The 23,242-nt window shown below is 52.0% G+C and overlaps 2 protein-coding genes across 3 annotated transcripts in view; one reads left to right on the forward strand and one right to left on the reverse strand.

Annotated features, from left to right (window-relative positions):
- The window catches only part of GLIPR2 (GLI pathogenesis related 2), a 33,242-nt gene extending 27,702 nt beyond the window's left edge, over positions 1 to 5,540 (reverse strand). The window contains exon 1 of the mRNA XM_068133264.2: positions 5,414 to 5,540. Within this exon, the coding sequence (XP_067989365.2) occupies positions 5,414 to 5,426 (13 nt within the window). The 5' untranslated portion in view covers positions 5,427 to 5,540. The remainder of the gene's footprint in view (positions 1 to 5,413) is intronic.
- Positions 1 to 23,242, forward strand: part of BBS5 (Bardet-Biedl syndrome 5) — a 92,396-nt gene that overhangs the window by 11,736 nt on the left and 57,418 nt on the right. The gene's annotated exons all lie outside the window — the stretch shown is intronic.

Here is a 23,242-nt window from a genome sequence, read left to right on the forward strand (position 1 = left end):
ACAATGAGCAGCTCCGCGCCGACCGAACTGGCGTGCGCCCTCCCGGCAACGAACGAGTTCGCTCGCCTGCTCGTGGAATTCCCGGCCCCCACGCGGCCGACGTTTTCGGCCGTCGCGGTGCGGCACGGGATCGAGCACCACATACCCACTACGGGCCCGCCGGTCTACGCCAGGGCCCGCCGCCTCGACCCAGCCAAGCTCGCCGTGGCAAAGGCCGAATTCGACGTGTTGGAGCACCTCGGCATCGTGCGGCGCTCCGATAGCGCGTGGGCCTCGCCACTGCACATCGTGCCAAAGCCGGGGGGTGGATGGCGCCCGTGTGGCGACTACCGCCGTCTCAATGACGCTACCACCCCCGACAGGTACCCGATCCCGCATATTCAGGACTTTTCCGCCCGTTTGGCGGGACGGGTCATCTTTTCGAAAATTGACCTGATACGGGGCTACCACCAGGTACCTGTCCGGGCGGCCGACGTCCCGAAGACGGCCGTCATCACGCCGTTCGGCCTGTTCGAATTTTTGCGGATGCCGTTTGGCCTCAAGAACGCGGCCCAGGCGTTCCAGCGCTTGATGGACGGCGTGCTGCGCGACCTGCCGTTTCTTTTCGTCTATCTGGACGACATCCTCGTCGCCAGCACGCCCCGCGCCGAGCACCTCCTCCACCTCCGAACACTGTTCGGTCGCCTCAGCGAGCACCGCTTAATTGTCAACCCGGTCAAATGCCACTTCGGCGTGACGACCGTTGACGTTTTGGGCCACCGCATCACCAAGACCGGGGCCGTGCCGCTGCCGACCAAGGTCGAGGCCATCACCACGTTCCCGCGTCCCCGTTCCATCAAGGCCCTCCAAGAGTTCCTCGGCATGGTGAATTTTTATCACCGATTCGTGCCCCGCACTGCTCAGCTCATGCGGCCCCTTTACGAGGCCCTCCGGGGCAAGCCGGCCAAGCATGACATTGTTTGGTCCGCGGCCATGGACGCGGCCTTCGCCAGTGCCAAACGGGCCCTCGCCGACGCAACGCTGCTGGCTCACCCGGTGCTCAACGCGCCCATCGCCCTCACTACGGACGCCTCCAACTACGAGGTGGGCGCCGTCCATGAGCAATGGGTGGACGGGGTTTGGCAGCCACTCGCTTTTTTCAGCCGGCAACTCCGGCCGAACGAGTTAAACTACAGCACGTTCGACCGCGAGCTGCTCGGGCTATTCCTGGCCGTTCGCCATTTCCGACACCTCCTGGAGGGCCGCCCGTTCACGGCTTTCGTCGACCACAAGCCGTTGGTCTACGCAATGGCTAAGGTCACGGAGCCGTGGTCGGCCCGCCAGCAGCGCCACCTCTCCGCCGTGTCGGAGTTCACCACGGACATCCAGCACGTCGCCGGCAAAGACAACGCCGTGGCCGACTGCCTTTCGCGGGCCAGCGTGAACGCGGTCCACCTCGGCGTGGACTTCACGCTCATGGCGGCCGACCAGACCACCGACGCCTCGGTGCAGGCACTCCGCGTGGCGGACACGGGCCTCCGCCTGGCCGACATCCCCTTCGCGGGCACCGTCCTGCTCTGCGACGTCTCCCAGGGCCAGCCTCGCCCCATCGTGCCCGTTTCCTGGCAGCGCCGCATCTTCGCCTCCATCCACGGCCTTTCTCACCCGAGCCGGAAAGCTTCTCAGAAGCTGGTGTCGGCGCGTTTCGTCTGGCACGGCCTTCGACGAAACATCCGCGACTGGGCCAATGCCTGCACGGCCTGCCAGCGAGCCAAGGTCCACCGCCACACCCAGGCCCCGCTGGCACCTTTCGCCGTGCCTGAACGGCATTTCGACCACATCCACGTGGACCTGGTGGGTCCCCTGCCCCCCTCGCGGGGGTTCACCCACCTGCTCACCATGGTGGACAGGACCACCAGGTGGCCGGAGGCCGTGCCCCTCACCTCCACCACCACCGCCGACGTGGCGCAAGCGTTCATCGCCACCTGGGTCGCGCGCTTCGGCGCACCAGCGGACATCTCATCCGACCGCGGCCCACAGTTCACGTCTGAGCTTTGGGGCGCGGTCGCCCGTTCGTTGGGGGTCACGCTGCACCGCACCATGGCCTACCACCCCCAAGCCAATGGGTTGTGCGAGCGGTTTCACCGCTCCATGAAGGCCGCACTCATGGCTGGCCTTCAGGACGACGGTTGGGCCGACCGGCTGCCGTGGGTCCTTTTGGGCCTTCGCACGGCCCCCAAGGAAGACCTCCAGGCGTCCGCCGCCGAGCTCGTCTACGGCCAGCCACTCCGCGTCCCGGGCGAATTCGTGCCTGACGCTACCAGTCCCTGGTCCGCCGCTCGCCAGCGCTCGGACCTCCAGGAGGCCGCCCGACGATTTGCCCCCGTGCCGACGTCCCGCCACGGTGGCCCCCAGTCCTACGTCCCCCCGGCGCTTCGCACAGCGGAGTACGTCTTTGTGCGTCATGACGCGCACCGGGGGCCACTCCGGCCGCCGTACGACGGGCCCTTCTGGGTCCTGCGACGGGGCGACAAGTCTTTCATCGGCGGCCGGCCGGACCGGATTTCTGTGGACCGCCTCAAACCGGCGCACATGGACGTCGACCGACCACCACGGTTGGCCCTTCCTCCGCGGCGAGGCCGCCCCCCGTCCACAGTTCCCCCCGCTCGACCACCCACCACCACGTCAGACCCCTACCCACGACCCTCCAGGGGTCGCTTCGGCCGGGTCATCCGGACCCCCCTTAAATTGACCCTGCCGGTGCAGGTCGATTCTGGAGGGGCGTGTGTAGCGGTTACCGCTGGATGTACATAATCGCCTTGCACCGGCCAGAACACGGCCAGACGCGCCTCTCCCGGGCATGCCCGGACTCACTGTTCCCGGGCACGCCCGAACCTCCCGGGCACGCCCGGTCTCGTCTTTCCCGGGCATGCCCGCTCTCGCCTTTCCAGGGCTCGCCCAGAGCGTCCGGGCATGCCCGCTATCGCCTTTCCAGGGCTCGCCCAGAGCGTCCGGGCATGCCCGCTATCGCCTTTCCAGGGCTCGCCCAGAGCGTCCGGGCATGCCCGCTATCGCCTTTCCAGTGCTCGCCCAGAGCGCCCGGGCACGCCCAGCCTCGACTTGCCAGGCCGCAGCCAAACACGCCCGGCAGGTCCAGACTCGCCTTTCCAAGGCTCGCCCTTGATACCCGGGCATGCCCGGTATAGCTTTTGCCGGGCAAACTTCCCGACATAAATGTGTATATATATTGCTGCCCGATAAACGGGCTTGTCAGAATACCTGAGCTGTTTTGTTTCAATAAAGCAACTCGGACGAATTCCGTCTTTGGTCGCGTCAATTCTTTCGACTCGCGTTGGAGCGCAGTTCCTTCAGTAACAAGGTTTCCGTCGGTGAACCTGCGGAAGGATCATTTATCAGGACAACATGAGAGCGAGCGAGACGTGAAATGTACGTGGTACGTGGTCGTCCATGTGCTGTTTAGATTCTGATGATTTGCGTGTGATATGATTCAACGGATGTTTATATGAATCGTTTAAAATTAAAAAAAGTCTTCAATTTCTGATATTTTTCCTTTTCATTGTGGCTTCCCAATTGGAGCATCGCCCGTAGGGCGGGCACTGTTGCTAGTATTAAATTATTCCCGATCAGTGTATGTGTGTGTGTGTGTGTGTGTGTGTGTGTGTGTGTGTGTGTGTGTGTGTGTGTGTGTGTGTGTGTGTGTGTGTGTGTGTGTGTGTGTTATTATAATATTAAATATGAATTTTCCTCAGTAGGTGTAGGAAAGTGTTTAGGCACCCACAAAAAATAGGAAAGAAAAACAAATTGACTCGTGCTAGTTGCTAGGTTATTGTCGGGCACTCGTGCTCGTTTATTGTATTGACAAAGAAAATATTGACCCATGTTTTGGACTAACAGCTAATGTGATCGGTATCTCATTTTGAACATTCCACGGAGAGGATGAGAGAGAGCCATGATTACTAAAATGGCCCTGATAATATCTACATTTAGTAATTTATCTAAAAATTCCAATGAAACCTAAATGTAAACGAACACTAACAGTGCTCAAAGCGTTATTACCTGCACGACCAAAGGTGGATGGAGGTTATGTTTTCACCCCTGTTTGTTTGTTTGTTTGTGAACAAAATATCTCAGAGTTGTGGACGGATTCGGACGAAATTTGGCACAGAGGTTGTGTATGCGACACGGACGAAATGATTCGATTTTGGTGAAGATCCGGATTCGGATCCGGCTACTAGAATTTTTCAAGTGATTCTTCACCATTGTGAGATAGGGACAAAAACGATACATAGCAGGATATCTCAAATAGTTATGGACGGATTTGAACGAAACTTGGTGGACCAGTTGGGTGTCTGACAAGGACAAATAGATTCGATTTTGGTGAAGATCTGAATATGGATTCGGATATGAGAATTATTTAATTCTGTACGTAATTCTTCACCATTGTGAGATAGGGACAAAAACGATACATAGCAGGATATCTCAGAAAGTTATGGACGGATTTGAACGAAACTTGGTGGACCAGTTGGGTGTCTGACAAGGACAAATAGATTCGATTTTGGTGAAGATCTGAATATGGATTCGGATATGAGAATTATTTAATTGTTTACGTAATTCTTCACCATTGTGAGATAGGGACAAAAACGATACATAGCAGGATATCTCAAAATGTTATGGACGGATTTGAACGAAACTTGGTGGACCAGTTGGTTGTCTGACAAGGACAAATAGATTCGATTTTGGTGAAGATCTGAATATGGATTCGGATATGAGAATTATTTAATATTTTAAGTAATTCTTCACCATTGGGAGATATGGCCAAAAACGATACATAGCAGGATATCTGAAAACGTTATGGACGGAATTGGCCGAAACTTGGTGGACCAGTTGGGTGTCTGAGAAGGACAAATAGATTCGATTTTGGTGAAGATCTGAATATGGATTCGGATATGAGAATTATTTAATTTTTTAAGTGAATCTTCACCATTGGGAGATATGGCCAAAAACGATACATAGTAGGATATCTCAAAAAGTTATGGACGGAATTGGAGGAAACTTGTAGGAGAGGTTGTGTGTGTGACCAGGAAGGATCGATTCAATGTTGATGAAGATCCGGATCCGATTCAGCTCGTATAATTTTTAAGTGATTCTTCACCATTGAGTGATATGGCCAACCAGGTGGAGGTATGTACGCTCTCCAATGAGTGCCGTTCGAGTTTACCCGCGCTTTTATCGCAAACACTGCATCGAAATTCCGAGCAACGTTGAGGTTTAAAGTATTGCAACGTAATGCACATAACGTATAAAGAAAATTCCGTGTACGATGCCCGAAGAAAAGTCACGTTTACAGCTGAACGACCAACAAATTAATAATAGAGTACATGTAAAAAGCATTTACACACAAACAAACACTTACCAGACTTCCCCATATTACAAACTCTCTCTGTCCTCTCTTTTACTCACTACAAATGATCAGCCTGCGCGACGAAGCGTGTAAACTACGATCCTTCCTTTCGAAATAGCTTATGTTCGGCATTGCTCCGCCCCCGAAATAGCTTATGCTCCGCCCCCGTAAGCGTATGGAAACTGATGACGTCGGTCAGGCTCGAGTCACGTGACCCGCTGGAAGAATTCGTCTCGCGAAGGGTCGTCACGCGCGCCTTATAAGGCTCGTGCGGATTCAGAGAAAACGCACCAGTTGCCGAATGACTCACGCACATCCGTTACCGAATTCTGTGAATTTACAGCAGTTGGAAACCTTCATTTTCTCTCATGGTCTTTACAACTTGCAGAAGAGGAGCTAAACGGTATATATTGTGTATACACTTGATTACGTCATAGATAGATGGGCCTGAAAACCAACAGCACTGTTCATACTATTTCGAAAGGTCCAAAATAATCAGCTTTACAGATTGAGGAGCATTGTAATGGAATTATTTTCCAATCCACATCCCATTCGTGTAAAAACACATGTTTGGATGGTTTTCAAGAATTACACAAAAAATGGTCCTTCAATGTAAGTTTTCCGAGGAGGTAACTCTCCTTTTGCTCTATAATATCGAGATATATAATTGATTTTGATTGTGCCCACTTTGAATGTTCAACACGGTGTATATTATTTATTAATATTGTTGCGGATCTGAGAATCCTGTTTGTAAATATGCCCCTCTAGTGATCCTTGTAAATACCTCCGTTAATTGTAAAGGTCAAAGGTCGTCCCCTTAGCTAGTCCATGTACAAGCACGTAGGCCACCATATACCCTTCTAAATAGTTATTTCTTATTCTATGTAGTTTAAGGCTCTGTTTCCCACTAGTTGACTCTGCATTGCACCAAATGACATAAGATAGATCCCTCCGACACCCCCATGGCCTCTTCAAAGTGCCAGTAACATTGGGCGGTTTTCTGTGGCGCTCGCCACTACGGCTTTGGGCGGTTTTCTTCACCCCAAGACTCCATTGAACACGAGGTCATCTTGGAGCAGAAGGTGGGAGGAGTCAGCAAAGCGCCAGGAACAAGGCGTGGCTTTGCCAACGCCTCCTCAAGGGGCGGGATCGGTGAGCCCTCGCGACCAATCAAGGCCGAGGCGAGCTCACCGATGGGCGTTTCCAACAGGCCGGCGGCTTGATCGCGACGCGCCTCATAAAAAGGGGGTGGGGAAGGACTGCGGAGTCAGATGCGGGAGATGCGGGAGATGCGGCAGATGAACCACACATGAGCGAGGGACCTCCGATGAGCTTTGAATCCACCGCAGCTTTGACCACCGCAGCTTTGAGCTTTGACAGCGGTTTCGGCCGCGGCTACGAAGGAACGCCGCCGTGCGAAACCGATTGAGGAGGGTCGGTGGCTGCTCACCTCGAGCCGCGCCATCACACCAACCGGGCCCGCATCCTTCCCGCCCTGTGATCCCACCTTCTCGTCCGTCCAGCCATCCACCTCCTGCCATTCATTTCTGCTTCATTCCTCACATAAGTCTGATTGTCGTCTGTCCTTTATGTTGTCCCTGGGAATAAGTAAGACTGTATAGGTAAGCTAGTATTGCACTGTGTCTCCTTCCTCTTCTGTAAATTATTTTCGTATTCTTCCTTCTTCCTTGGTTTCTTTGGTCTTGTAAATATTAGTAATAAATCCCTGTTATTTCCTACTTTTGTTTTCTTCTTCTTCCTCGTCCGATCGTCTTTGTGACTTCCCCATTGAATACCTGTGGCACGATTTGGCCAACGAATAAGAATCGGGTCTAGTTTTTGTTAATGGTTCGAGCCGCGGCTGCTAATCCGCTCGGCAAGTAACATCTTGTCCGCGGTCTCGAACGAGGTTGCTCACCTGCCTCTCTGGAGGGAGCTGGGCAGCTTCAGGACTCACGTCGGTCAGTCGCAGACAAGGGGATTAATCCCCCCTTGGTAAGGGGAAAAGGAGCAGACGGTGAGATCCGTAACAATATATTATATATACTGTGTTAGGAAGAGTCCCCAGTGATGGGAAAAGTTGAAATCAATCCATCAAATTTTTTTTTTTTTTTCTATACAACATCGAGGCTCGTGTAAGAGCTAACATTCATGACAAAAAAGCAAACGGACACATAAGACAAAATAAAGGGAGCGGGAGACAAGATGGGGAGAGATGAGGAAGCACACAAGTACAACAGCAGAGAACAGGGACATCGGGAGATCTATGGGAGGGAGAGGGGTTGGGGGGAGGAGGCATGGGAAGGGGAGGGTTGGGCAGTGGGAGAGGTATAAAACACATGGACACTGCTCGCACTTCCAGGAAAGAAGTCGGTATTTCAGAAAAGTGGATCTGGGGTGAATTAACAGGGGTAGAAAAGATAAAGGTTTTGGATGGGGGAAGATAAGAGATGGTGGTAAACAGCTGTTTTAAAGAATTTAAATAATTTCATTCATTTAAAAAAGGGTAATAGTGTTGCACTCTTGGTTTCACACCAAATGAAAGCTCTGAGCTACCTGTACTGCCCATCACAAAATGGTGGTGCAACATCGGGTGGGGGATGTTCAATTTGGCTAAAAAGAGTGTAGAACATTTTGCTTACAAAATATAATTTAACGTCAACATTATCCATTCAATGTCCGTCATTTCAAAAGTGAACGTTGAGATTTTCAAACGCAGTGCAGGAAGAGGTTGCCGTAAACGGGAGACAGACGAACGCACAGACAGACACCACAGTTCACAAAATATTGTAATGTTTGTAGGGGGTAGGGATACCATAGGCCAGGTAGAGTGTATAGATTAGTGTGCTCGACTGTCGTGAAGAGGAAGAACCACCTCGATGTACTATAAGTATGGATCCAGTAGACCGTGTGTTCGGATTAAGTGTTTCTTTGTCCCCATTACGAGGAATGGGGTATGTTAATTAGCTCAGGGATTATGGGTAATTTATCCCTTCTATGTCGTTACCTCTGTAATTTATTTCCTATGTCCCTTTTGGCACCACACCATAGACACAAAGCCAAGCCACGCAATCTCCCGCATTTAAACTCACTAATTAAAAAGCTAACCGGAAGTCATGCATCAAGCCCTACCGCTGACATCCTTGACTTGGAAAGCGCACAGGTTGGGCAGGGCAGGCCACGCCCCGAGGAGCCGTGATTGGGTGGGGTTTTGATTGATGGGAAAGACTGGTGGGAAGCAACTCGCTGATTGGCAAAGCACCCCAGGTGACGTCAGAGCCTGGATGATAAAAGAACGTGCTAGCGGACATTTCTTTCTTCTTTGCTCTCTGGTCTTCTTCTTGGCTTTACACGCAATCAGACATTCTCTGTTCTCTTCCCCTTGGCTCTTCGCTCTGTCCGATTCCCTCTTGCACCTGCTCGTTTTGAACTTTGTTGGTGAACGATCGCATTTTTATATCTCTCCGCATCAATGCCCTTCTGGTTCTTCTCTGATTTTGGATCTCATCGCGGGCGGCTGTGTACCGATATCTTGCTGGTGGTCGTGAAGAGGAAGACCCACAGCTTTCCAAGCAAGAGCGATGGGTGGACGAGCGCTGCTGGCTCGCTGCAGTGTGACACACAGCGAGGCCTGGGTTCCCACCAACGAACAAGCGGTTCCCGTCAACGATCAAGCGGTTCCCGCCAATGAATGAGAGGTTCCCGCCAATGAACGAGAGGTTCCCGCCAATGAACAAGAGGTTCCCGCCAATGAACCAGAGGTACCCGCCAATGAACGAGAGGTTCCCGCCAATGAACAAGAGGTTCCCGCCAATGAACGAGAGGTTCCCGCCAACAAACGAGCGGTTCCCACCAATGAACAGGCGGTTCCCGTGAACAGGCCCTGAGACGATTTTGATGACCCCTGATGTAGACCCCCCCTCCCTTCCCCCCCCCCCCCCACCAGCCGATTTGAGTTGAGTCCCCTACATAAATTACACATTTGTTTTCCAGTTATTTTATCCCATTGTCTGTATATGAGTCTGGTTGTGGGAGCACTCCAAATTAGGAACTTAGTTCATTGTGCATTTTCTTTGTTTGCTGGCATTTATTTTCATTAAACCTGTTATTTTCGTACATTTTAAACCTGGGTTGTTTGAGTTGATTTATTGCAGGGTTGAAGACGTCGAGTGGAATCCGTTCAGGTAAGGCTCCGGTTTTCTCTCTCCCTCTTGCTCCCCCACACGTATTATCTGCCATTTGATTGAACGCCTCGGAGTAACAGCTCGTTTGGTCATCCGTGCTACCCTATGATGTGCACCACACAAGGTAGTCACACGACAATATAATAGATGACTTCCCTTCCAAGGAACTTCAACACAGAAAGAGACCATTCAGCCCATCAAGCCTGCACAATGATTGCTACCTTATGACAGTTTTTTGTATACAGGGGCAAGGCTCATGGAAGAGATAGAACACTGAACGGATCAGGATGCAACAGGACAAAAGGAACTGTGGTGAGAGGGGGAAACCGCAATAGCAAAATTGAAGGACAAAATGTAGGGAGATTTGACAAACAATGGGGTTAGGAGGAATGGGGTGAACAGGATGGAAACTGTTACATTTGTGGGGGTAGATGATGAAGCTCATAGGAAGGTTAGGAATGTGTAAGTTTTAGTATGGACCGTGTGACGCGAAGAAGAAGCCCACCTCGATGTAACTAAGTTGGGAATCTGTATAGAATAAGATCGAATATGTGTCTCCATATGAGGGGTGGAGCTCTGCTAATGATGTAGGGCTTAAGGATAACCCCCAGTGTATAATTGCCCTGTGATTTTTCCCTTCGTTGTTATTGCATCAAAATGGGCTGCCATTACAACAACCCTGCTCGCTGACAGTATGACCAGACATGCTGATCGGCAAAGGAACCCCGCCAAGCTGAACATTCTTGAAGGACGACTAGACTCCGCTCCCTGATAACTCGTAATGAGGAGACCACACCCCGGCCTTCGTGGCTGGTTAAGAAGCCATGGAGTGATTGAGTAGCGCTCGGTGATTGGACAGAGTGTGATGTCATCGTCGAACATTCGAGAGCTGGAGGAAAAAGACATAGTCTGGCCATATTGGTCTCTCTTGCCCTGAGTTTGGCAGCTGGCGGCCGCATCTCTCTATCTTCCTCTCGTTTTGTCTTGGTCGCAATGTCAAACGGCTGTGGTTGTGCTGTGTACTTTCGTGAAGCCTTGGATAGTAACAGAGGAAGAAGACGCCGTCCCATCGATCTCTCTGTCTCGGTGCCTTGGTGGAAGGCAGGTGTGGGTTGTGCTGGTGTGGTTTTGATCACGTGTGCGCCTGTGAGGAGGAGGAATATGGCGGCAGCTTGTGGAGCTCTTGGCGCGTCGGTCGGAGGGAGACAAAAGCGAAAGGGGACCGGCCACACGAAATCACCTCACGTTCGTGGCGACTCGAAGACGAGCTTCGCGCCATATGGCGATTTTCCAGCGTGCGGCTGCGGGCCACTTTGTGCTGCCAAGCTTCATTTGACGCCCTCGCTTGCACAACAACGCTAAGTGCCGGCACTATAAGCACCATTTTATTTTCATTATCTTTTCCCCTGTCTATGTTTTGCATCAGAGTGGAGGGTGCCTCATTTAGGTATTTCAGTTTACCTCACCTTTCATTGTCTTTTACATGACTGGAAATAAATTTATACTTGTTGAATTTTACTTTCTGTCCGAGTTCATTTCTTTGTTTTGTGGGTTTGGAATAACCCCGTGTGTTTCCGATCAGATAAGGCCTCGAACCTTCCCTCGCGCGCGAAAACATAATCCCGCCAAGTTCGAAGTACACCTGGGAGTTAAAGTTCGTTTCGGCTATCCGTCAGCTCGGGGATCCTAATCCCCGGCGACGCGACAATACAAAAGGGAACTCCTCCTTATCCTCCTTTTCTCTCTGCCACTCCCCTCTTTCTTCCCCCTCCCCATTCTCTCCCCCCCCCCCCCCCCCATTATGTAGAATAACCTTAATTGATTGCACAAATTGTTCATCCTTTTATTTGGGCGGTGTATTGGTCAGACCGCTGCCTCAATCGCTCACAAAAAATACCGTGGCTTACGTACCGGTACATGAAGCAAAAAAAATAGCTACTGCTTATGTGCATAAAAATACATCGTTCATATATAGCTCGGATCATTCAAATTGTGAATATGAGAAATCTTAGGCTTATAGTCAGGTTCATTATGTTCAGATTTATAATTTCGTTCTTTTTTTGTGGAGATTAGCAAACCTATACATTTTTGGAAAGCTTATAGCACCAAGAATCCGAAAAACCATGTTTCCATTTGCGCAAATTTTTCTTTGGCGGCCATATTGGATTTTCAAAATGGCCACCATCGGAAACCTATTTTTCGCGATATCTCAACATCCGAACCACCTAGAGTGCTGATTCCAACACCTATACCCACATTTTTGGGGATGAGGAATCACATGAAGCCATCTAAAATAATCTACACCTACCCTGGGATACCAGGTGGCAGCCTACAGCGGATTTTCAAGATGGCCACTTTCAGGAAACATGTTTTTTTCTGAATATGTATACCACATTGAGTGATGTTTCGCCTCAGTACAGTCATAGTCATAAATGGGATCATTTCAACATGTTCAGTTCATGTACATGGAAAGTCATTATATCAGACCTAATAGTTCATTTAAAATAAACCTCATGAAGCTCACAATTACTTACCTGTTGTCGTTTTATATATTTGCAGGTCTTGAGAGAAGATGAGTGAAGTTACGACTCAGCCCACACAGTGGCAGCACTGCATAATTTGTCAAACCGCTTCAGCAAAATATGGAACGCTTGTCCAGCAGCCCAAACCGGACTCGTTTGAACACTTGCTACAAACCCTTAATGATAGAGCAGCCTACCATGATGGAAAATATGTTAAAATTCACAGTCGCTTAAAGGATGAAACAAGTGAAAGTCTGCAATTCAATAATGCAGTTTGGCATCGTATCTGTTATTCAAATGCAACCAACAAAGAGAAGGTACAACGTGCCAAAGACCGCCATCAATATCACATTTCAGCCGGCTCCTACACAGAGAAAAAACGTGGACAAAAGCGAAAAAGCACAGAACTGGACGAACCATCAACTTCCACCACCAGTCCGTTTACACGTTCTGCAACAGCTCCATTCATTAAGGAACATTGCTTTTTCTGCCAGGAAGATAACGAGCAAAAATTGTACACATTGAGAACAGAAAACGGTGGGAAAGCATTACACGATGCTGTGGAGCTGTCTGGAAATCTCACCCTGCAAACTAGGTTAAACACATCCATCTCACCCACTGATGCACATGCAATCGATGTTCAATACCACAAGTCATGTTGGACAACAAATGTATTCCATGTGTTACGTACCAAGGATAACAAGGGAACAACAGAGAGGTCATCCGTTTCAAACATCATGTTTGATCGAGTTGATTAGCCTTGTCGACTGTCAAACTCAGAATAAACAATACTTATCCATGGCACATATTGAAACAACATACATCAACTTGCTTGGTGGCACAGATGCATTGGCGCACCACTTCCCTGCATATAGTAGACACTGGCTCAAGGAGAGAATTCTTCTAGAACTACCACACGTAACGTCTGTTAGGCAAAAGGACAGGAGAAAACCTTCTGTTCTTTACTCCCCAGATGCATGCGAATCCGATATGGTTCAGTCTGCCATGATAGAAAGTGAAGTAGACGATCTGAATATTATCTATAAAGCAGCAAAGGCATTGCGCAGAATTATCAAGAACTTCCACCAACAGGAAAACTCATCCGATGCTATACAGGTCACTAGCAGCACAGATGATGTTCCAGCAGCACTCCACGCAATGATCAGATGGGTTATGGTGGGGCCAACAGAAACACTAGAAACTGAAAAACGAACCACTCACGTTAACAGAGAAGTACTCACTGTTAGTCAGATGCTATTGGGTGGATTCAAATCTGACAAGCAAGTGAACTATAGGCCCAAAACTGATTCTGCGACCTTCCGATCAACCAAATCACAAGAAACTCCACAGTCTCTAGGATTAGCCTTGGCAGTTCACCATGACACAAGAAACAAGAAACTCCTGGAAAGTCTCTGCTCTCAAGGTTACTGTGTCTCGTACAGTCGTGTTATGCACCTCGAAACAGCCCTAGCAAATGCCATTGTGGAAAACACCCTGAAGTTCCAAGGACTTTATGTTCCTCCATTTTTGAAGAAGGGAACTTTTGTGTTTTTTGCAGCTGATAACACAGACTTTGCTGAAGACAGCGTGGATGGCAAAGGGACAACCCATGGAACAATCATTGCTGTTTATCAAAAACGTGACACTCAAGGAGAAACATTGGCGCCACAACTGAGCATAGCTGACACTACCAGTTTGTCAGTGACCCCGTACCAGGTTCCTATGCTTCATTGTGACAAGCCGGTGCCGAAAACCATAAAGAGAACAGACACATTCCACATCAGCAAGGATGGTATATCACCAGCGTATCACCTTACACATCTAGGATGGTTGGTTGCTTCTATGATCACCAGAATGCAGAAATCAAACAGCACATATATACCTGGTTGGGCAGGATACCACTCATTGCTGTCGGGTAGTCACAGTTTGACACAAGTCGGAGTCTTACCCCTTCTACCTGAAGTAGCACACGAGTGGTCGACTCTTCTGACCGTCATCTCTCAGACAACTCAGCTAAAGAACTTAGTTGTTGGTACAAGCCACCCTACAGTCATTTCCTGGGATATGGCCCTCTATGAAAAGGTGATAAGGCTGCTGGATGAAAGGCCAGACCTGAAAGGTACCGTTGTACCTTGGCTTGGCGAGCTGCATGTGGTCATGGCTGCTTTGAGAGCCCTGGGTACTTCCATTGAGAACTCAGGTATTGATGACGCGTGGATAGAGGCCGACCTCTACGGACCTTCAACAACAAGGCAGATCCTGAGATGTTCGCATTACAAACGCACTCTCCGTGCTCATATTTATTCATATATGGCACTTTATGAAATGGCGCTGGACCTGTTCTTCAAAGATTATCCACAGTTGAAAGCCGTTTGCTCAGATATGTCAGAAGAAATAGACGAGGCATGTTCAGAAAAGGACAAGTTCACCAAAGCCACAAGTGTGAAAGAAGCCAACACAAAACTGTTGAATGTCATCACTACAGCTGATGTTGTGAACATATTCAAGACTTGGGAAACAGAACAATCCAAAAAAGCCATGTTCAAGTCCTTGATGAATTACCTGAATCGAGTGGAGACAATTCTGTTCTTTGTGGAAGCTTCTCGGGACGCAGATCTCAAACTCCACCTCGAATCTGGTGAGGCACTCAGCAAGCTATTTTTCTCCATGGATCGTATCAAATACAAACGTCTTTGGCCGCGATACATAGCAGATATGTATGACCTGAGGAAGACGCATCCGGCCACATTACAGGGAACTCGAGAATGGAAATATCTCAGTAACGAAATCTAGCATCCCCTTTGTATCAATCGGTGCAGACCACGCTTGTGAACAGGAAAACAGAGCAATGAAGGTTCATTCTGGACTTCCAGGCATCTCCAATAATGCCAATGCAAGGCAGAGATTCTTTATGGCCTCTCCAGAATTGTCACGGCTGACCAGAGAATTCAAAGATCAGTTCGACACCAAAACAGACAAAGTGACAGAACACCACGAACTTAGTCCGAGGGCAGTGAATCTGAACAATACAGCGGTTGAAAAGATCAAGGCTGCTATCATGAGTCATGGCAATCCATTTACCACAGAAGGAAATAGCATATACAACTTGATCACACATGCCTATGTCCCAGAGGAGCACACGTCACAAATCCTGAATATCGACAACATTGGTCAACACTTGTACGAAGAGTATGTTGACGAAAGAATCAACGGAACAGTCAGCTTATTTGCACCCGTGAAAAAAGAAAACAACACGATGTACTTGTCTGGTGTGAAGAAGACCAAGATCATGCTCAGGGACAAGTCAGTCGACTTGAAGGAAACAAAAGACTTGTATGGAAGGCTGATGATATTGACAAAATCAAGCCGTGATGTTGACCAGAAAGACGCAATAGGCAACTACGAATTCACCCTTACACCTCGCGCCTTGTTCGCACCAAACGGTGACCTGCTTCCTTGCCTTGACAAGTCAAAGTTAATCCATCTCCTTGTGAAACATGGAGACTTAGCTCCGGGTGACTTAGCTCCGACCTCAAGTCCTCAAGCTCAAGTCCATAACTCTGCAGCTATGAAAATAGCAGTAGTCGACGCCATGGTTCTTGTACAGAAATTGTCGGCAAAACCAGCTGCAACAGTAACCGTTGAAGATCTCAGTGTCAGCTTTAATACCAGATTGATGTCACTGACAAGACATTTTGACGAAGTTATCCTCGTGTTTGATACTTACAAGGCCGATTCGTTGAAGCAAAGCACAAGACAAAAAAGACGAGGGGGGCACAATCCAGTCCAGTACCAAGTGAAGGACAATACCAAGATCCAACACATCACCATGAAGCGGTTCTTGTCACACGCTCAGACAAAGTCAGATTTGGCAGAATATCTGGCTGAGAAAACGTTGGAGTACAACAGAGATGCCTCCAAGCTGATAATTATATGTGCAGCAGGAAAGGCCAAGAGTAACAAAGGCGTGCATTTTGAAGACAATAATCATGAGGAGGCAGACACTCTGATGATTCACCAAGCAGTGCTGGCAACTCGCCGCAATCCCAACGCAGAACAGCTTACCTTCTTCTCTCCTGATACGGATGTCCTGGTCTTGGTCATAGCTAACTATGATGTTCTGCTCAAAAACACTGCTGTCTCCCTTGTGTCGGGCCTTGTGCAAGTACAACCAATCTGGAACAATCTTGGCGTCGAAAAGGCCAAGGCATTGCCAGCATTCCACACATTCACAGGAGCAGACAATACTGGACGGTTTTCGCGAATAGGCAAAACAACATGGTTTGAAGCTTTCGTCAGAGCCGATAGTGACGTGATACAGGCCATGAGAATGCTCGGTGATGCTGCAGATGTGACCGCAGATCAGATGTCCAACTTGGCAAGATTTGTATGTGCAGTGTACGTACCAAAGGGAATATGTATCAACAGCATTCCGGAGTTGCGCTGGTACCTCTTCTGTAAACACATGACTGAAAGTCACAAGTTACCTCCAACGCTAGGGGCTCTAAATCAGCATGTTGATCGTGTACATCTTCAGGCAAGGGTATGGGCTCAGGCTACTATCGCACATCAAGTGTTCCTGGATCCACAGCAACATGGCTACTTCAAGGACAACGATGGGGAATTGAAACCACTAATGACAGATGTACCACCAACACCGAAAGCAATACTTGAGATGGTCAGATGTCAGTGCAAAGGAGACTGCTCATCGAGACGGTGTTCGTGCCGTGCCAATGACTTGGCATGCACAGACTTGTGTTTGTGCAGCTCCGAATGTGAAAACGACGATGACTGTCAACCTGTTCTCTGCTCTGACGACAGTGATGAGGACATTTGAAAACCTATGAGGACGAACTGTTGATGAATGTTGACAAAGATAAAATTTCATCTATGGGAAATATTCTATGTTCAAATAAAAGTAATTATTACATGTATAATTATGGATTGTATAGCCTCATCTCTATATACTTACCTCTTGAATACATAAATCACCTGTTTAGGATATATGAGGGATGTGGTTTCATAATTATGATCCGTGTGCCACAATGTAGCGAAACATCACTCAATGTGGTATACATATTCAGAAAAAAACATGTTTCCTGAAAGTGGCCATCTTGAAAATCCGCTGTAGGCTGCCACCTGGTATCCCAGGGTAGGTGTAGATTATTTTAGATGGCTTCATGTGATTCCTCATCCCCAAAAATGTGGGTATAGGTGTTGGAATCAGCACTCTAGGTGGTTCGGATGTTGAGATATCGCGAAAAATAGGTTTCCGATGGTGGCCATTTTGAAAATCCAATATGGCCGCCAAAGAAAAATTTGCGCAAATGGAAACATGGTTTTTCGGATTCCTGGTGCTATCAGCTTTCCAAAAATGTATAGTTTTGCTAATCTCCACAAAAAAAGAACGAAATTACATAACAAACCTGACTATTAAGAGAAAACCAAAATGTGGACAGACGCATCTTTTTTCTTCCTGACAATTGTGGGTGGAGAGTCTGTGTATCTATCTGTGTATTGTGTCTGTGTATTTATCTGTGTATTGTGTCTGTGTATCTATCTATCTGTCTATCTATGTGTCTTTGCCTGTCTGTCTATCATATATATATATTGTGGCGGACACAAAAGCCCACTGGCGTGGTGACATCATTCCGCGCACCAAGTGGGTGGTGGCCACGCCCGAGGGGTAGGCGTGGCCTCATGGTATACACCGGGCGCCCAGCCCGGAGCGGGCCAGTGTTACAGTGAGCTCCTGAAATAAAGACGTTTATAAGTTACCGCTTGTCAGCTTCCTCCTTGCTCGCAAGCAGCGCGCGTAACGCCGCGCTTTACTGGTGACCCCCTCGACGTTGGATCTGCCGGAGCGATCCTTCCACACGCGACGCCATTGCCATGGCCAACTTCGTCAAACTTCCCGAATTTTGGGAGGCTCAGGCCGAAGTCTGGTTTGTCCAGGCCGAAGCCCAATTTCAGCTTCGGCGCCTCACCGGCGATGACACGCGCTATTGCCACGTCGTCGCCTCCCTCGGGCCCGGCACGGCCGCTCGAGTGGTGTCCGTCCTTCGCCACCCACCGGACGGCCACAAGTACGAGGCACTCAAGCGGCTACTCCTAGCCACGTTTGGCCTCATGGACGACGCACGGGCCGACCGCCTCCTGGATCTCCCCGAGCTCGGTGACACGTGCCCGTCGGTCCGAATGGACCATATGCTGTCATTGTTGGGCGACGAAGCCCCCGGTTCTCTATTCCGGGCGCTTTTCCGTCGCCAACTTCCAGCGCAGGTTCACCTCGCGTTGGCCGGGACCGGGCCAACGGAACCCCGAGCATTGGCAGCCGAGGCGGACAGGTACTTCGCCGCTTCGGACACGCGGGCGAGAGTCGGCGTGGCCGTCACGGCCCTCGAGGCTGATGCTGCTGATGCTGCTGATGCTGCTGTTCCACAGCATCAGCTTCTACAGCATACGCAGCATGCTGATGAACGCATTCCACAGCATCAGCTCGTGAACGCCGCCACGCCCCGCCCACCGCCGCGGCGAAAACCGCCACCGCGGGGAAACCCACCAACTCCACCGGCCTGGCGGAGCCAGCCGCGCTCCTCCAGCTCCACCACCTGGTGCTGGTTCCACGCCAAGTTCGGCCATGAAGCTCGGCAGTGTCATCCGCCATGCTCCTTCAACAGGTCGGGAAACGCCCGGGCCGGCGCTCAATAGTGGCGATGAGCGCCGGCCGTTCGAGCAGCCTGCTGTTCATAACGGACACCTTCTCCGGGCGCCGTTACCTGTGTGACACGGGAGCGCAGGTGAGTGTCATTCCCGCCGGCACGTCAGACAAGCACGCCGCGGGTGGGGGCCCCGCGCTGCTTGCCGCGAACGGGACGCCCATCCGTACGTACGGAAAACGCTGCCTCTCTCTGCGGTTTGGAGGGCAGGTTTTCCGATGGACGTTCGTCACCGCCGACGTGCCCATGGCACTGCTTGGCGCGGACTTCCTGTGCGCTAATGGGCTCCTGGTCGACGTCAAGCGCAGACGTCTTGTCCAGGCCGAGACGTTCAGCTCGCTCGCTTGTGCGTTGCCCAGCTCAACCAGCTTGCCAAGCGGCTTGCCGAACAGTTCGGTTCCGGCCACGTTGGTCTGTACGCTTCCGGCAGCGGACGCATTCACCCGCCTCCTCGCCGGCTTCCCGGCCCTCACGCGGCCCACCTTCTCGGCGGGGGCCGTCAAGCACGGGGTGGCCCATCACATCCCCACCGTCGGGCCACCGGTCTACGCCCGGGCACGCCGCCTCGAGCCGACGAAGCTGGCGGTGGCAAAAGCGGCGTTCGCTACCCTGGAGCGACTCGGCATCGTTCGGCGCTCAGAGAGCGCTTGGGCGTCGCCGCTGCACATCGTGCCGAAGCCCGGCGGGGGATGGCGACCGTGCGGGGACTATCGCCGTCTCAATGACGCCACGACTCCCGACCGCTACCCCATCCCCCACATTCAGGACTTTTCCGCCCGTTTTGCGGGCAGGTCCTTCTTCTCGAAGGTGGACCTCATACGCGGCTACCATCAGGTCCCCGTCAGGCCGGAGGACGTCCCGAAGACGGCGGTCATCACGCCATTCAGACTCTTCGAGTTCCTGCGCATGCCCTTCGGTCTGAAGAATGCGGCTCAGGCGTTCCAGCGACTGATGGACAGCGTCCTGCGCGACTTGGATTTTGTCTACGTCTACCTGGACGATATCCTCGTCGCCAGCGCGTCCCGCGAAGAGCACCTACGCCACCTCCGCACGCTCTGCGAACGCCTGGGCCAGCATGGCCTGATTGTGAACCCCGCAAAGTGCCGGTTCGGCGCCGCCATCATCGATTTTCTGGGGCACCGTGTCACCAGGCAGGGAGCCGTCCCCCTGCCGGCGAAGGTGGAGGCGGTGAAGGGGTTTCCGCACCCCCGCACGATCAGAGGGCTGCAGGAGTTCCTGGGCATGGTGAACTTTTACCATCGGTTCCTGCCCCGTATCGCCCAGCTCCTGCGCCCCCTGCACGAAGCTCTCCGAGGTAAGCCGGGCAAAGGCGACGTTACCTGGACCGAGCAGATGGACACGGCATTCACGGGCGCGAAGCTCGCCTTGGCTAACGCCACCATGCTCGCGCACCCGGCGCCCGATGCACCGATCGCCCTCACCACCGATGCCTCGGACTACGCGGTGGGCGCGGTGCACGAGCAATGGGTGCGTGGAGCTTGGCAACCGCTGGCGTTCTTTAGCCGGCAGCTTCGCCCGCCCGAACGCCGTTACAGTACCTTCGACCGCGAGTTGCTCGGACTTCACTTGGCGGTCAGGCACTTCCGCCATCTGCTCGAGGGCCGTGCGTTCACTGCCTTCGTCGACCACAAGCCGCTGATCTTCGCGATGGGCAAGGTCACCGAGCCGTGGTCGGCCCGGCAGCAGCGTCACCTCTCGGCCGTGTCCGAGTACACGACGGACATCCAGCACGTCGCGGGGAAGGACAACCCGGTGGCGGATTGCCTTTCCCGGGCCGTCGCCCACGCAGTCCACCTCGGCATCGACTATGCCCGGATGGCAGCGGACCAGGCCGCTGACCCCGACGTCCAGGCCTTGCGGACTGCCGTCACGGGCCTCCGCGTCACCGAGGTGCCGTTCGACGGCGCGGGCACGGCCTTCTTGTGCGACGTCTCCCTCGGGCGTCCTCGCCCCATCGTGCGCGCGGGCTGGCAGCGCCAGGTGTTTGACGCCATCCACGGCCTGTCCCACCCGGGCGCGAGGGCCTCCCAAAGGCTGATCGCCGACAAGTTCGTCTGGCATGGCCTCCGGAAGGCCGTCCGCGGCTGGGCCAGGACATGCCTCGCGTGCCAGCGCGCCAAGGTGCACCGGCACACCCAGGCCCCGTTGGCCCCGTTCACGGTGCCGGAACGCCGGTTTGACCACGTCCACGTGGACCTGGTGGGACCTCTGCCCCCCTCGCGGGGTTTCACCTACGTCCTCACCATGGTGGACCGCACCACCCGGTGGCCGGAGGCCGTGCCCTTGGCGTCGACAACGGCGGCCGATGTCGTGCAGGCTTTCATCGCCACCTGGGTCGCCCGGTTCGGCGCCCCCTCAGACATCTCATCCGACCGCGGCCCCCAGTTCACCTCGGAGCTCTGGGGGGCGGTTTCGCAGGGGCTCGGGGTCCGGCTGCACTGAACCACGGCCTACCACCCCCAGGCTAACGGCCTGTGTGAGCGATTTCACCGCTCATTGAAGGCCGCGCTCCGTGCCACCCTCCGCGACGGCGGCTGGGTCGACAGGCTCCCCTGGGTCCTGCTGGGCCTCCGGACGGCGCCCAAGGAGGACCTGCGCGCATCCGCGGCGGAGTTGGTCTTCGGGCAACCGCTGCGGGTGCCGGGCGAGTTCCTCCCCGACTCCACGGCACCATGGTCCGCGGCACAGCAGCGCTCCGCTCTGCAAGAGACCGCCCAGAGGTTCGCCCCGGTGCCAACGGCATGCCACGGGCACCCACCGACGCACGTCGCCCCGGAGCTTCGCACGGCGGAGTACGTCTTCGTCCGCCACGATGCCCATCGGACACCACTGCGGCCCCCGTACGACGGGCCTTTCCGCGTGCTGGAGACCGGGGCGAAGCACTTCACCCTGGACATCGGCGGTACTCCTGACCGCGTTTCGGTAGACTGCCTCAAGCCGGCCCACCTCGATGTGGACCATCCACCGCCAGTGGCCCGACCCCCACGTCGGGGCCGCCCTCCTGCGGGCGGACCCCCGGCACCGCCCAGCCCCGCCGCCACGCCGCCCCCCGGTCCTGCACCCATCCCAGGAGCAGCCAGGGGCATCCCACCTGGCATCCCTGCACCCCGGACGCCGCCGATCGCCAGGGGGCGCTTCGGCCGGGTCATTCGTCTGCCCCGCAAACTGGCCCTCCAGGTGCGCGGGAATTCTGGGGGGGCGCGTGTGGCGGACACAAAAGCCCACTGGCGTGGTGACATCATTCCGCGCACCAAGTGGGCGGTGGCCACGCCCGAGGGGTAGGCGTGGCCTCATGGTATACACCGGGCGCCCAGCCCGGAGCGGGCCAGTGTTACAGTGAGCTCTTGAAATAAAGACGTTTATAAGTTACCGCTTGTCCGCTTCCTCCTTGCTCGCAAGCAGCGCGCGTAACGCCGCGCTTATGTGCATAAAAATACATCGTTCATATATAGCTCGGATCATTCAAATTGTGAATATGAGAAATCTTAGGCTTAAGAGAAAACCAAAATGTGGACAGGCGCATCTTTTTTCTTCCTGACAATTGTGGGTGGAGAGTCTGTGTATCTATCTGTGTATTGTGTCTGTGTATTTATCTGTGTATTGTGTCTGTGTATCTATCTATCTGTCTATCTATGTGTCTTTGCCTGTCTGTCTATCATATATATATATAAGTTTTTTTTTTTTAAAGAAATAAGGCGCTTCCAATCAAAAAGTAAAACTAGATCTACTCCTCAAATTTGAGCAAGTACGCAGGCCACGTGTTTGAGTAAGTCTCAAGTGCCGTTTCACCCGTTTCACAGCAGGCTTCTTTAGGCCAATAGACCACGAGCCCCGGCACATACCCGTTTTATTAATCAGGTGGTTGCTTCCGGTCACGTGCTGGTGCTCCAGGACAGATAAAGGAGTTTTTCTTTTTGCAAACCTAAAGCAAAATGACCATCAAAGCACATCATTGATGGGTTGCTCTGCTCTTTTTATTGTTATTACTCACATGTGATCTGGTGTTGTATGTGTGCGTTTGTTGTTTTTTGTTGATTTGTTTTTGTGCTTGTGTTTCTGGGGCATGACCATGAGTACATGACCATGGGTAATTTAGTGTCTGGGTTAGATGTGAAGAGGTGCGTCCACACAACCACACTCTTCCCGCACCCGAAGGCGAGCCAACACTCCTGATTTTTAAGGTTTTTTTTTCTTCGATTCAACATGGCTGCCAGACCACGTGACCGAAGACGTCATAAATTTGCATTCTCTAACATAGTTGTTGCGTGGATCATGCTCAATAAATTTCAAACTGATCGGACTAAGTGGTGTACTTGGCAAATTATGACGTCATCATGAAGGTATGACATCATCATTAAAATATCTTATTCCCCATGGGGAGTGCTTGACAATGAG

The sequence above is a fragment of the Myxine glutinosa genome, chromosome 12, assembly GCF_964187855.1.
Source record: "Myxine glutinosa chromosome 12, kmMyxGlut1.1, whole genome shotgun sequence".
NCBI classification, from domain to species: domain Eukaryota; kingdom Metazoa; phylum Chordata; class Myxini; order Myxiniformes; family Myxinidae; genus Myxine; species Myxine glutinosa.